The sequence below is a fragment of the Glandiceps talaboti genome, chromosome 13, assembly GCF_964340395.1.
Source record: "Glandiceps talaboti chromosome 13, keGlaTala1.1, whole genome shotgun sequence".
Classification (NCBI taxonomy): Eukaryota; Metazoa; Hemichordata; class Enteropneusta; family Spengelidae; genus Glandiceps; species Glandiceps talaboti.
Genome location: NC_135561.1, coordinates 6,715,930 through 6,729,611, shown reverse-complemented (window position 1 = coordinate 6,729,611; position 13,682 = coordinate 6,715,930). Strand labels below are relative to the sequence as shown.

The following is a 13,682-nucleotide window of genomic DNA, read 5'->3' as shown; positions in this document are numbered from 1 at the left end:
ATAGTAATTGTCTTGGATCGAGGCACTTTATCTCGTTGTTTGCGAGACTTTCGCGCGATCCAAATAAGTCACTGCGGAGGTATTCCACGAACGAACGTAGGTTGGTCCTATTTCCGGTTTTAACCTGAACCCTAAATTGGTCGCATTATGAAATAATGCGGTTCATATCTTGATCGGGATCAACGTGTGTGATAAACTAACAAAGATGACGTCGAAAAGGTAAGCTTTTGAAGATAACATTTCGATATCTTAAATTGTAAGAGTCAGTTAACGAAGAGATGTGTTGAGACTTATGTGAACTTCCAATATTTGTTGTGATCATCCAATATAAAATCATAATAAGATTCTAGACTATTCGGATCGGAATATATTATCACTTTCGCAACATCTGAAATAATACCATTGGGTTCTGTAAAAGTGGAGTGAATCAGACAACCACATCACAGACCGCAGTCAGCCCACATCATCAAACGAGATAAACATCACAGATGGCTAACCTATCCCTCTCGGCTGTCATACATCAAACTAAACGCTACTCATATTTGCTGTGCTTTGAAGGAACCGTTAATGGACATTACAATTGTCAGATTCTACCATTGTGTATTGTTGTTCCTTCATCAAAACATCCTCGATTCTATCCGTGTGATTTATAAATAATATCATTGTGAACCATATACATATACATCTAACCCAAATATTTCGAAGCATGAATGTATTTGTGAGACATCCATTTTTTTGAAAGAGACTGGGCTCCTCTTCATCGTGCGTCTCATTTCTGTCAAGAGGAAGAAAAACCCAGTCTCTTCAAAATATTTGGGTTACAAATGATATTATTTATAGAGAGATTTTCAGTGTGTAGTAATTTAATTTATATGTATATCAAAATTTACATGGTAAATGCAAGAAATTATTAATTTTACATGTCTGTATGGCCTTTGAGGTCACATAACAAATTCCTGTTTGCTTTGAATACACACTAAACACATTTACCAGCAGAGTCAATAAATGAACTAAATGTTTTGTGTTGACTATGATAACATTAATGGCCAAGGAATTCATATTTTAGTTGACAAAATAACTGGAATATTTTACTAGATCAGATGATATTGTTGTGGATTTTTCTAAGTTCATATCTTTCAAAAACCACAACTTCTTGCAAGCTTTTGTGCTCTGATCAAACTTTAAAACACAGTATTTTTACCCAGGTCATTCAAGGTCACAATAATGTGTGTCTATGTTATTAGTTTTGTAATACAGTAACTTATAACATCAAAACATTTACATTTCTTACATTTGTGAAAATATTTCACAACCTTGTAATTTGTAGTGTTTTAAATGATAACTTGGTCAAATCTAGTTGACATATGTTTTACCATGCTTCCTTCCCAGAGCTATGTACAATTTATGGAAAGGAAATGCAAATCTTACCAGATTGCCAAGCCCATCCTACCCTATCCCTTCTAAATTCTGTTACCAAGAGTTCCTAAATGACAAGCCTGTATATTAGTGAACACAAGATATTTGTCATTAAATTGACTGACATTGATTATTGAACTGTGTAATCAAACTGTAGTAGGCGTAGTAGAGTTTCTGATGTCATATTTTTGAAACCCTAATCTGTTTAGAAAATCAAACATTAGAGAGAGACTGAGATGTGTTAGGATATGTGCTGGTGATTTCCATGCGTGTCTTCGGTCAACCTAAAACATTGACCTTGTGACCTTGTCCCATGGTACAAGATATTATTTATGAAATTATTATCAGTTATGACCTTATGTTGTTAGAGAACAGTCAGTGTCACACCTAATATAAATGCATTCATTGACAGATCCTTGTGACTATCATTACTCTTGGCTGAGAGATGAAATATAGATGTGATACAGGGGAGTGGCAAGTCAGAAAGCAAAGTCTCTAGGCTAGGTGATACAGGAGAGTCAGATAGTCAAGCCTCTAGGCTAGGTGATACAGGAGAGTCAGATAGTCAAGCCTCTAGGCTCGGTGATACAGGAGAGTCAGATAGTCAAGTCTTTAGGCTAGGTGATACAGGAGAGTCAGATAGTCAAGTCTCTAGGCTAGGTGATACAGGAGAGTCAGATAGTCAAGTCTTTAGGCTAGGTGATACAGGAGAGTCAGATAGTCAAGTCTCTAGGCTAGGTGATACAGGAGAGTCAGATAGTCAAGTCTCTAGGCTAGGTGATACAGGAGAGTCAGATAGTCAAGTCTTTAGGCTAGGTGATACAGGAGAGTCAGATAGTCAAGTCTTTAGGCTAGGTGATACAGGAGAGTCAGATAGTCAAGTCTTTAGGCTAGGTGATACAGGAGAGTCAGATAGTCAAGTCTTTAGGCTAGGTGATACAGGAGAGTCAGATAGTCAAGTCTTTAGGCTAGGTGATACAGGAGAGTCAGATAGTCAAGCCTCTAGGCTAGGTGATACGGGACTGGCAAATATGCAATGAAACTCTTGAACTGTAGCACTGTACTTTACTGATACGATGTTATGTTAGAGACCTTACATTTGTCCAACAACAGATTATTATGCCATCTACCATGATATTACAAATCATCAAATATCAATAGCAAGCCTAGAAATTTCATAATTTTGCATTGTGTTATGAGAAAAACATATTTTGTAAACTAATAAGTATGGCATGACATCTGTTACATGTAACATAATACTACATGTACAAGTCATAAAATAAATTTGGACATATGACACCTCTATTGAATGTTAAATTAGTGTTTTGAAATATCTACTTGGATATTGATTAACTTCCTGTGGTATTTGTTGGAAAGAAAATCCTACATTGTGTAAATAGGGAATTTGTATTTTTTTTTTTTTAAAAACAAAAAAAAACCCAGCAATATACAATACATGTACATTGTACATACAGCTGTATATCACACATGTATATTTCCCAAATTCTATGTTTTATCATTAATAATTCAGGGCTTGAAATTGACATTAGTCCCATGCCCATAGAATACCGATTATGGTCATGGGGGTACCATAGTTTGCAGCTGGTAGCCCACTCAGGCTACCACTGATCATGTGATGAGGATGAAAGATTTCTGGACATGAAAGTATTTTAATAACACACATGTTTCCAATAGAGGAAATCTGTTTTCAGTTCAGGGATATTGGACTACAGGTCACAATCCTTGGGCTACCAATTTCTGAAATTGGGCACCACATCACATCAGACCACATCACAAACGCCACGCACCACACCACACCACACCACACCACACCACACCACACCAGAGGAGACCAGAGCACACTACACACACCACACCACACACTGACTCACCACACCATACTCATACCATACCACACCATAACACCCCACATGCCACACTACACACACACACACACACCATACCACCACACACCACAATACACACACACACACACACCACACTCATACCATACCACATCATACCACCACACGCCACACCACACCACACCACACCAAACCACACCAAACCACACCACAACACAACACAACACAACACAACACAACACAACACAACACAACACAACACAACACAACACAACACATCACCTGCACACCAGACCAGACCAAACCAGAAAGAAGGTGAATGTCAAATCTGAATCTAGTTCCAGGAAACAGACTAACAGTAGACACATTTCATACATGTATGTATTCAATTGTACTGTTTTGTGACTGCAAAAGGAATGAATGAAACTAAAAAATATTATACTAAAAATGGTATTATATTTACTGGGTGATTTTTTTTTCAGTGAATTGAAGAAGTTGAGTGAAGAGAGCTTGACAAGACAGCCAGAAGAAGTGTTTGATATCTTGGAGAAACTTGGAGAAGGGTAGGTGGTTTTACAAATTGTCAAACTTTACTACAGTATTTGATTGTTGAGAAGTTATGATTGGCCTAGGAAGCTTAAATACTAGGAGTTAAGAGTAAAACTTACAGGTTCAGAAACAATGAGATACCATCCTGCTTCTGACCACAAACAAGTTGCCAAGTGGTGATCTGTAGACAGGACTCCCATGACCTACAAGTAGGATGCAGCTGAGAAAACAACAAAACTTTTGAGTCGTAGGAAAATTTGGTGAAAAGGTGAAATATGAAGTATGCTTGTTTCACTCACTGAGTAGAGTGTATTTTTGCATATACAATGCAGGCAACAGTGAAGATGAAGAACAACTATATCTAGTTTAACAATATAGATTGCCAAAACATAAACAACAACATGTACACTGTACTGTATATTATATTACCCATGAGAATAACAATTTTAAAAACCCAAGCCTCTAATATTTAAAAAAAAAAAAGAATAGTCAAATTTGTATTTACAGTAGATGGCATAAAAAAATTATTGTGTGTGTGTGTGTGTGTGTGTGTGTGTGTGTGTGTGTGTGTGTGTGTGTGTGTGTGTGTGTGTGCTCTCTTATCTACTCTTTCTTATTTCATATATGTATAGGTCCTATGGCAGTGTATACCAAGCAATGCATAAAGAAACTGGTCAGCTGCTGGCTATCAAGCAGGTCCCAGTGGACACAGACTTACAAGAAATCATCAAAGAAATTTCTATCATGCAACAGTGTGATAGTCCTTATGTTGTCAAGTACTATGGAAGTTACTTCAAAAACACAGATCTCTGGGTAAGTATAGATATGGAATATGTTTACATTGGTGTGTACAAGTATTTGTAGTATTGGTATAGCGTGCTAGTGCAATGCCGAAAACATTACAACACTGGTAATCGAGCCTTCGGTTGTCTAAGATAGATGCATCTATTGCTCATCAAAGTGGTAGATTACACAAGTGGATGATAGTAGTTTCTCTGTTGTGCAATTCTAATCACCCTGTGATCAAGATAGTGTAAACATTGGAAGTCCCAAAACACCACACTGCAAGTTGAGACTATAATTAAACGATTGTTCTGTCCATTCAATAGCTTATCACTGTTGTATCAACAAATTTTTAGTTTGTGTCTATTTAGTAAACCAAAGGCTCAATTACCAGAGTAATACTGTACCAGTATGAAAATGAGGGTGTGAGCATTCCATGTAGTCACTTTTGGTGGAAATCATAGAACATTTCATATACTTGTAAAGTTGTAATTTGGTCAAGAAGGGTAGTTTAGTAGTTGTTCAACTTGTAGCTAAACATTTGTAATATGTTTTTTTTTTACTTTTAAACTAACATGCTGTGATTCACGAATGAAATCCAACTTGATTTAATGTATGTGACACAAAAAATACAAAATCATTTTGTTATCGGTACATACCAAAATATTGCAATATAAACATATAACATTGTATTATGATGTTTTGCCACAACATGGCATCTATGAAACACATTGTAGTACATCTTCATTACATGTGACCAGCAACCTCATGTTGTGTCATCTTTGGCAAACTTTAATAAATGAATAAATACATTTGTGTGAGCCTGGTCGTGTAAGCAGTCTGTTTGCAATGGCAGAGGATTAAAGTAGCCATATGGATGAGGATTGGGTATTTATTTTAGATTTCATTGATTCTTTTCAGATTGTTATGGAATATTGCGGAGCAGGTTCAGTGTCAGATATTATGAGACTAAGAAATAAAACAGTAAGTGTTGTTACCATTTAAGGTTCAGGCAAAGTCTTTATATTGCACTGCACTGTACACCTGTACTGAGCATGCCAAACAAAGTTCATTTCTAATAAGTTCACACATGTTTGTGAGCTGTCAAAACAAAAACAATGGTAGGTACCATGACACCACTGTTGAACAGAATGAAACTTGCAGTATCAAAACATGTTATAATAGCATATTGTATTGTTTTTATGTTGATGTATCTTGAAAGTTACAGTATCAAAACATGTAATATCAGAGATATGGTCTATCATATGTAACATTGTTTTGTTTGTTTGTTTGTTTGTTTATTACAGCTTACAGAAGATGAAATAGCCACAGTTTTACAGAGCACCTTGAAAGGATTAGAATATTTACACAGTAGAAGGAAAATTCACCGAGACATCAAAGCTGGTAATATTCTGCTCAATAATGAAGGCCATGCAAAGTTAGCAGACTTTGGAGTAGCAGGACAACTCACAGTAAGATTACTTATAACATGTTGTCAGCATTTGCTGTCAAATTATTAGTTTTCAGGGGACACTTTTTTGTCAACTACCAGAACTCAAATATATTTCAGTGCATTTGATTTTTTTTTTTTTTTTTTTGAAAAAAGGTGACAGGCCCAAAGAATATTTCAGTATATCAGACATTCAAAGGATAACTGTTAATGTAATGCCTTTAATTGCTGCATTCTCAGGACACCATGGCCAAACGTAACACAGTAATAGGAACACCATTCTGGATGGCACCAGAAGTAATACAGGAAATCGGTTATGACTGTGTAGCTGATATCTGGTCACTGGGTATTACAGCATTAGAGATGGCAGAAGGCAAACCACCATATGCAGATATACATCCTATGAGGGTATGTATTCTTTAAAAGACTTTCAATGTGATCAGAATGCTGCATATACAGAGCATAGTGGCATATTATGTTTTACTATTTTAGCAACCTAATCAATATTTTCCATGAACTTTCAAAGATAGTCTGGGGCAGGTGTAGATCAGTGACCACTTGTGGTGGATGATGCAAATCGACTGTGTGTTAGATTGTCTAACCCTATTCCTAACTCTATCTTAACATAAATGTAACTCCCTAACTTGAATGCAAACATGTGTCTATTCTACAGTCAGTCCTTGTTGTACATTCTCACAAACAACCTGTATACAATTTAGTAAGCAGTAATAAAAATCAACAGGAAAACTTGTGACAAAGAAATACCTAAAACAGATACTGCATTATGGAGTTTAATTATGACGGCTTTGTCATTGTGATAGGAGCGTCAACAGCTGTAACTTTACTATGTACTACGTGTACATGTATTCATTATAATGAAACTATGTTATCTTATTTTCATGCAATCTGTATGACACCAATGTAACTGTTTAGCTATATTAATCTTTGTTGTTTTATTGGCAGGCAATCTTCATGATACCAAGCAAGCCACCGCCTACATTTAGAGTTCCAGAGAAGTGGGCACCTGAGTTTATAGATTTTGTCAACAAATGCCTTGTAAAGAACCCAGTAGAGAGAGCCACTGCTACACAGTTACTTCAGGTACTTAGTTTCTTCATCAACTGCTCTGCCTTCTATCAACAATATACTTTGAGAGATGATTCTGTTACTGTATATCAAAGGATTTAGCTTGTATTTTATTTTCAGAGTTATGGAGACATATAGAAAGTATACAAGTAGCTTTGATAGAAATATTTCATTACAAGTTCAAATGGACAATTTCATTGTTTTTTTTCTCACGCAGTAGTTCATTAGTTTATAATACCATGCACAAGCCACGATAATGTCTTTGAACAGAAAATATAGATTATATACCCTGGTTGTTCTATGTCACAACAACCTGTGTCTACGTCACTGATTCTGTGGTGTTTGAAATATGAGTTAAAACAGTGTAAATCGACATTATTTTTCCAGATTTTACATGTATTATGTTTGAGGAGGTATAATGATATTATTTTTCAATATTATTCTTCATGCAGCTGGAAACTACTTGTGACCTAAGGGGCCTTGTCACTACAGGTCATAGACAAGTAGTGACAAACCATTTTTTGCAAACCATATTATATTCATATTTTCCTTGGCCAAATGAAGAAAAATATTGGGGAATAATATCTAATTATTATACTATGTTAGGAGTTGGTATATTTGATATTTTAGTTAGTTATGATCACCCAATATTGCCAACACAAAGGACAACCTTGTGCTTTGACTATTATTTAATGAGATGTATTCACAATCTGAAGACAGCCCTCTCATCGATGTAATGTGTACCATGTGTTCCATTACATCATCACACAAACTCTATGACAAGTTACTGACAGCTACAGTTTGTTCTGTAACACATTGTGTAGCACACTTGTTATGTAGGTAAAGTGCTATCTGCTGTATTTGAGCCAAAGAGAGGGTGATAGACACTAGAATCTATCAAATATTTGCTATGTTTTAATGTGTATCTTCTCTACCTATTGTTAGCATGAGTTCATCATAAATGCCAAAGGTGCCAGTATAATGGAAGTCATGATCGAGGATGCCAACAAAAGGAGAACAGAGCAACAATCAAAACAAGAGGGAGATGATGGAGATACTGTAAGTAGATGGTGTGTGTGTGTGTGTGTGTGTGTGTGTGTGTGTGTGTGTGTGTTAATTTGTGTACCATGAATATGTACAAGTTTGTGATTACAGTTTGTCTGACTGAAATGTGCAGAACATGTACATGTACAGAAATGTGTAGATAGGCATGTTTGAGTGTACATATATGAAAGTGCAAAAACGTATATTTGTAATAATACATGTATGTTTTGTTTATGTGTAAATGCAAGGGAGAATATGTATGCATATACAGAAATGTATATACATACACCATGTAATGCAAATAATTTTTGGAGAAGAGTGCAAACTTGTACATGGTTCATGTTTGTTTAACATGCATATATGATCACTGTCTGGACTCTCTTTTGGTGTGTGCATGTATAGACATGTTAGTAGACATAATGTAAATGAGTGAAATACAGAATGCTTAAATCTCATCGAGTCATATATAATTTAGTATCTATGACACGAAATCTAAGATTATCAGACCTATTGCTAACATTCTGAGGACAAAAATCTACTCTGTGAAAACCAATATGCTTCTTATTTCAGTGAATTATTTTACAACTAACTTTCTGTGTATTACATAGGATGATGAAGATGACTTAGACAGTGGTACCATGGTGAGGCAACGTAATAGTGGCACAATGGTGTCACACAGTGACTCGGGGACCATGCTTGAAATTGGTGATAGTGATACAATGGTAGAACATAGCGACAGTGGAACTATGATAGAATCTGATCTTGGTACCATGGTCATCAACTCAGATGATGATGAAAATGAAGACTCAACCATGAAAAGTATGTTTTCTTTCAACAATTTAGTTGTAACAGTAATATATGATATACATCAGCCAGAACTCAGTGACAGTGTTTACAATTGTAGAACATAGCGACAGCAGAACTATGATAGAATCTGATTTGATTTCAACTTATGATAATGATGATGGTGATGGTGATGGTTATGACAACGACGACGACAACCGTGGCGACGATGACGACAATGATGACGACGATTGTAATACTGTTATACAATAATTGACAGATTACAATGATGGTGATATTTGACAAAATCTTTGTCCATATCAAGAAAGTAAGTACATGTATGATGATTTTAATGGTAACAGTAATCAATATATTTGTTTAAAATGTGATAATAGTTTTACAAACTGTAAACAAAAAGATGATTCATTCACAGCTATTGTGACTTTAAATGTTCATTTATTCTACTGTTGTCCTAGAAATTAACACAGCTTCTGGAAAACACTACACACCATCATTTCTGGAGCATTTTGATAGACTAGAGAAGGAAAGGCAAGGAGGAGTGAGTGGCGGCAGTACAGGAAGTGGTGGAGGTCTATCTCAACAATCTACGTCACAAGTTGAAGACAGAGACAGTCAAAGGTCATTTGGACGACCTTTCCCAGAAGGAGATTTTGAATTTGTAAGTATGATAATCAATGAATGTAAACAATTAGGGATATTTTCTTTACGTGTTGGCATGAACATATTCTTTCAACAATTTTTTTTTTTTACGTCTAAGTAGCTACAATCCAGACGTGTGTCCCAGGTTGGGTTCCAAACCACCTAAAAACAACACTGATTCAATTTCAATGTCTTGTTTTTTTTTAATTTCCCAGCTGAAGTCATTGACATATGAGGACCTGCAACTAAGACTAAATCAACTTGATCCCGAAATGGAGAGAGAAATTGAAGAACTTAGGAAAAGATATCAAAATAAACGACAACCTATACTAGATGCAATAGATGCCAAAAAGAAAAGGTAACTCTAGAATCAATTACCAAGAAATTATACTTAATTATAATTACATATCAATGATATGTATTACACATGCACACACACGCACACACACACACGCACATGCACACACACACACACACACACACACACACACACACACATCTAATAACTACCTACATATCACTGTCACAAAGCTATGCAGAAAATTAGTCATATTCTTTCAATAGGCAGGGAGTCTATCTAGACTGTAAGATACATCATGTCACACTGCCCTCAACGGCCTGCTCTATGAAAGGGGTTGACCTTTGTGTGAGGGTGCCCCATCACTGCATACCTTAAAGACTAGGAGTCCTATAGTAAAGCATTTTGTCTTATTTTCTATCTTTCAGGCAAAATCAAGGAATCCAGATTTTTTGAAGGACTTTTTTTTCAGACAAAGTGTAGAATTTTTAAAGTTTTAAACCATGGAAGAAGAAATTGGAATGAGACTGAAAGGATATCAATTTTAAATTAAAAAATAAAACCTTGAGATAAGTGACTGATTTTTCTCAGCTAAAAATAATATTTTATGTACAAAAAACTCATACCTGGTCGTTTTTTTATCCAGGTCAAACAAAATTCAAATATTTTTGACTGAGATTTCTTCTTATCTGTTATCAACACCAAAGAAAGAATGCTAGTTATACTGTTTTGGTACGTAGATGTGACTTTGTCCACAATGAGAGAGTGCTTCACTTTTATTTGCTGTAATCACTAGAAGATACATTTTTGTATTTTTTGCTGTAAAATGGAGCAGTTTGACATAGAGGGCGGTGTTTCACATAGCTGACCAATAGTATCAAATGGGTGAATATATAGATTTGAAGCGGTAACATCACAGAGAAATTTTCTTCTTTTTTCTTTGTAGGAAATGCCCAAAAATGTTTACATTGACAAGTTTTATGAATATTTTAGTGTGTTGCTAAGTACTACCGAAATGTTGTCATAGATACAAGTCAGTGCTACTGTAATAGTTTACAATAGTTAATGTGCAATGTTAAGAAACCAGTCTGTAAAACAAATTCTAGTATGAGTATCCCAGCATGCAACACTCAAGATTGCATAGTAAGCTGTATTTTCAGATATATTACTCTGGTAATTGAACCTTCAGTTTACTTAGATAGATGCAAACTAAAACTATTGTCGCAAAATGTTGATACAAAAATGATAAGCTATTGAATGGATGTTGGTTTAATTATAGTCTCCATAGGGAGGTTGTCACAGAGTTTTATTGATAGAGTTGTTTAAACTTGCAGTGTACTGTTTTAGCACTTCCAGTGTTTATACCACTTTTTAGTGGTCTGAGCTTGATCACAGGGTGATTAGAATCATACAACAGAGGAACTGCTATCACATGTATCACCCACTTGTGTAACAATAGATTTAGTTTGCACCTATCTTGGTAAACCAAAGGTTCAGAGTCGAAACTACATTTGTACCACTCACCATCAGGTAAAACAGAGAACAACTAATCCTTGTCACATTCCACTACTTAAAACAGCTGGGTTTGTGTTGAAAAGATATATTAATGTGACTTCATATATTTACAAGGTCACTGTCACAATATACCTTGTACATCTTTCTACAAAAACTATCAAACCTTCTTTATTTATGTGCAGTGTGTTTGTTTTGTTCCATAACCATACACCACCAAAGCAATACCAATAGATGGCGCTGTTTATATCTAAAGGTCTACATATTAAAATTCAAGTGATGTATACTTTGGTAGTGGTCAATCAACCACTTCAGTGGCTCTATTATAAACAGATTAAAGGTCAACATATATATTGTCAATCACCAGAGGGCGCTGTGTATTTCAAATGCCAGCGTACCATTCTCACAAACCAGAGCATATATGTCTGGGCTATGTTTCAATCCCAGGTCATTGCATTTGTGTTATCTTATCAATGGAGACATAGAGATTCCATGGGATTATTGTTTTGTTCTGGACCAACTTTTTCTGTAACTCTACCAGACAACTTTTTTTTCACACCTAAATTTTGTACTAATCCAAAATGGGCCTCTAAGCAATATGGTGTATTTTTTGCTGTAAAGATGTCAGTTATTTTACAAGAATGAGAAGAGTGAGTTTACAAAGTGTATTACACAGATCAAAATTTGCAAGTTTGTACACCATGCTACAAGTAGGATGTAAGATTATTTTTCAAATTTTTAGATCAAAAAATTGGTTTTTGCATACTGGACAGAGGAATCCAAGAACTTACATACCTGTGTATTTTTCATGCACTGTATCCATGGTAACACAATTAAAGTAATGAAAAGGATGAACTCTTTAATATGTCTCATATATCTAGCATTTTACTAGCCAGAGCATACTTTTCTGCCATTGTGTGCCGGCTGGTGCAACAAAAAACGACATGATATGTGTCAGCTGTTGCCATAAAGAACCCTGTAGTGCTATGACAGTCATATTCATATTGTCCATAGAGACTCACTCACATTGCAATTACTCATTTTTGTAGTTTTACTTTCGTGATAGAGTATCTTTCTATAATATAGTCAGAAAGGATATGCTTTATTTTTATGTAACACTGCTTAGTTTCTCTGTTCATGTTTGAATCCCCAGAATGACTTCATTTTCTGTGCATGTTTATCACCAATTATGAAAAAGACAAACAATGATATGTGTATGATTAAGCACTTCTTCATGCTCTTTAATAGCAAATGAGGATAAGTACAAGTCAATTATGTGTGAGAAAATAAAAACAACTGTTATTGTATAAAATGCAAATGACTGGTTATTATCACGTGTTGTTGTCACATGTGTTATTATCATGTGTTATTATCACATGTGACATGTTAATATCACATGCTATTATCACATGTTATTATGTGTTATTATCATGTGTTATTATCACATGTTATTATCATATGTGTGATTTCATGTATTCATATCAGGTACTATATGGTATGAAATCGTTCTGCAGAACATGCATTGTTTATGGGGTGGGAAAGGGGTAACAGATATACCATTGTGTTATTTTTTTATTGTGATATTTGGATATATTAATAATTTGTAAGCTGGCATACACCAACAAATTTACAGTTGTTGAAAGTGAAGAACACATGAAGATGGTGTTAAACCCTCTATGGTAATTCATCCTTCATAATCTGTCATCTTTAGTCTTTTGTTTATCACTTATTGGGCGGGGGGGGGGGGTCATTATTGAAATGTTTTCGACCATTGCAACTACAAATGAATATAGCGGTCGAGTCCCCCCCCCCCTCAAAAAAAAAGGGAAGAAATTCAAGCCATATTGCGATGACTGATAGTAATCGAAAGGAATCCGAACTGAGCATTCGTGTGCCAGAGAAAGAGGGAGATTTGTAAAGTCAGGTGAGAGTCAGGTAATCGTTTCATATGTCACGAAAGCTGAGTTTTTTATGAGGTACAGGATGGGGAATTACCGCAAGGTATGAAGAAATAGGAAAGAACACGCAAGCACGTATAATTATCAAATCACAAATACAACACTTTGTATAGCAAAACTTTGTACTAAAAATAGTTTTGAAATTACGTGATGGCTGGTTGTGGCAAATACCAAGAGTTTGACGTAACAGTATATTAATTTTCTGTTGAAGGGTGCACTTGAAACTGTCCGTAGATATTAAACACATTGAACATAGATTCATGTCGTGTTCCACATGC

At 35.3% G+C, this 13,682-nt stretch overlaps 1 protein-coding gene across 1 annotated transcript; it reads left to right on the top strand.

The window, feature by feature from the left end:
• Positions 1–61: 61 nt before the first annotated feature.
• Positions 62–12,737, top strand: LOC144444786 (serine/threonine-protein kinase 3-like). Its single transcript, XM_078134320.1, has 12 exons — positions 62–219; positions 3,764–3,844; positions 4,463–4,643; positions 5,535–5,597; positions 5,921–6,085; positions 6,304–6,471; positions 7,027–7,164; positions 8,095–8,208; positions 8,802–9,012; positions 9,453–9,655; positions 9,852–9,994; positions 10,363–12,737. The coding sequence occupies exons 1-12, from the start codon at positions 206–208 to the stop codon at positions 10,388–10,390; spliced, it is 1,509 nt and encodes a 502-aa protein (XP_077990446.1). The 5' UTR covers positions 62–205; the 3' UTR covers positions 10,391–12,737.
• Positions 12,738–13,682: the final 945 nt, after the last annotated feature.

Bases quoted from the DNA above. Each gene is read 5' to 3' on its own strand.
- LOC144444786 (XM_078134320.1), top strand. The intron at 6,086-6,303 runs GTAAGATTACTT...CTGCATTCTCAG, and splicing joins GAGTAGCAGGACAACTCACA to GACACCATGGCCAAACGTAA. The intron at 6,472-7,026 runs GTATGTATTCTT...TTTTATTGGCAG, and splicing joins CAGATATACATCCTATGAGG to GCAATCTTCATGATACCAAG.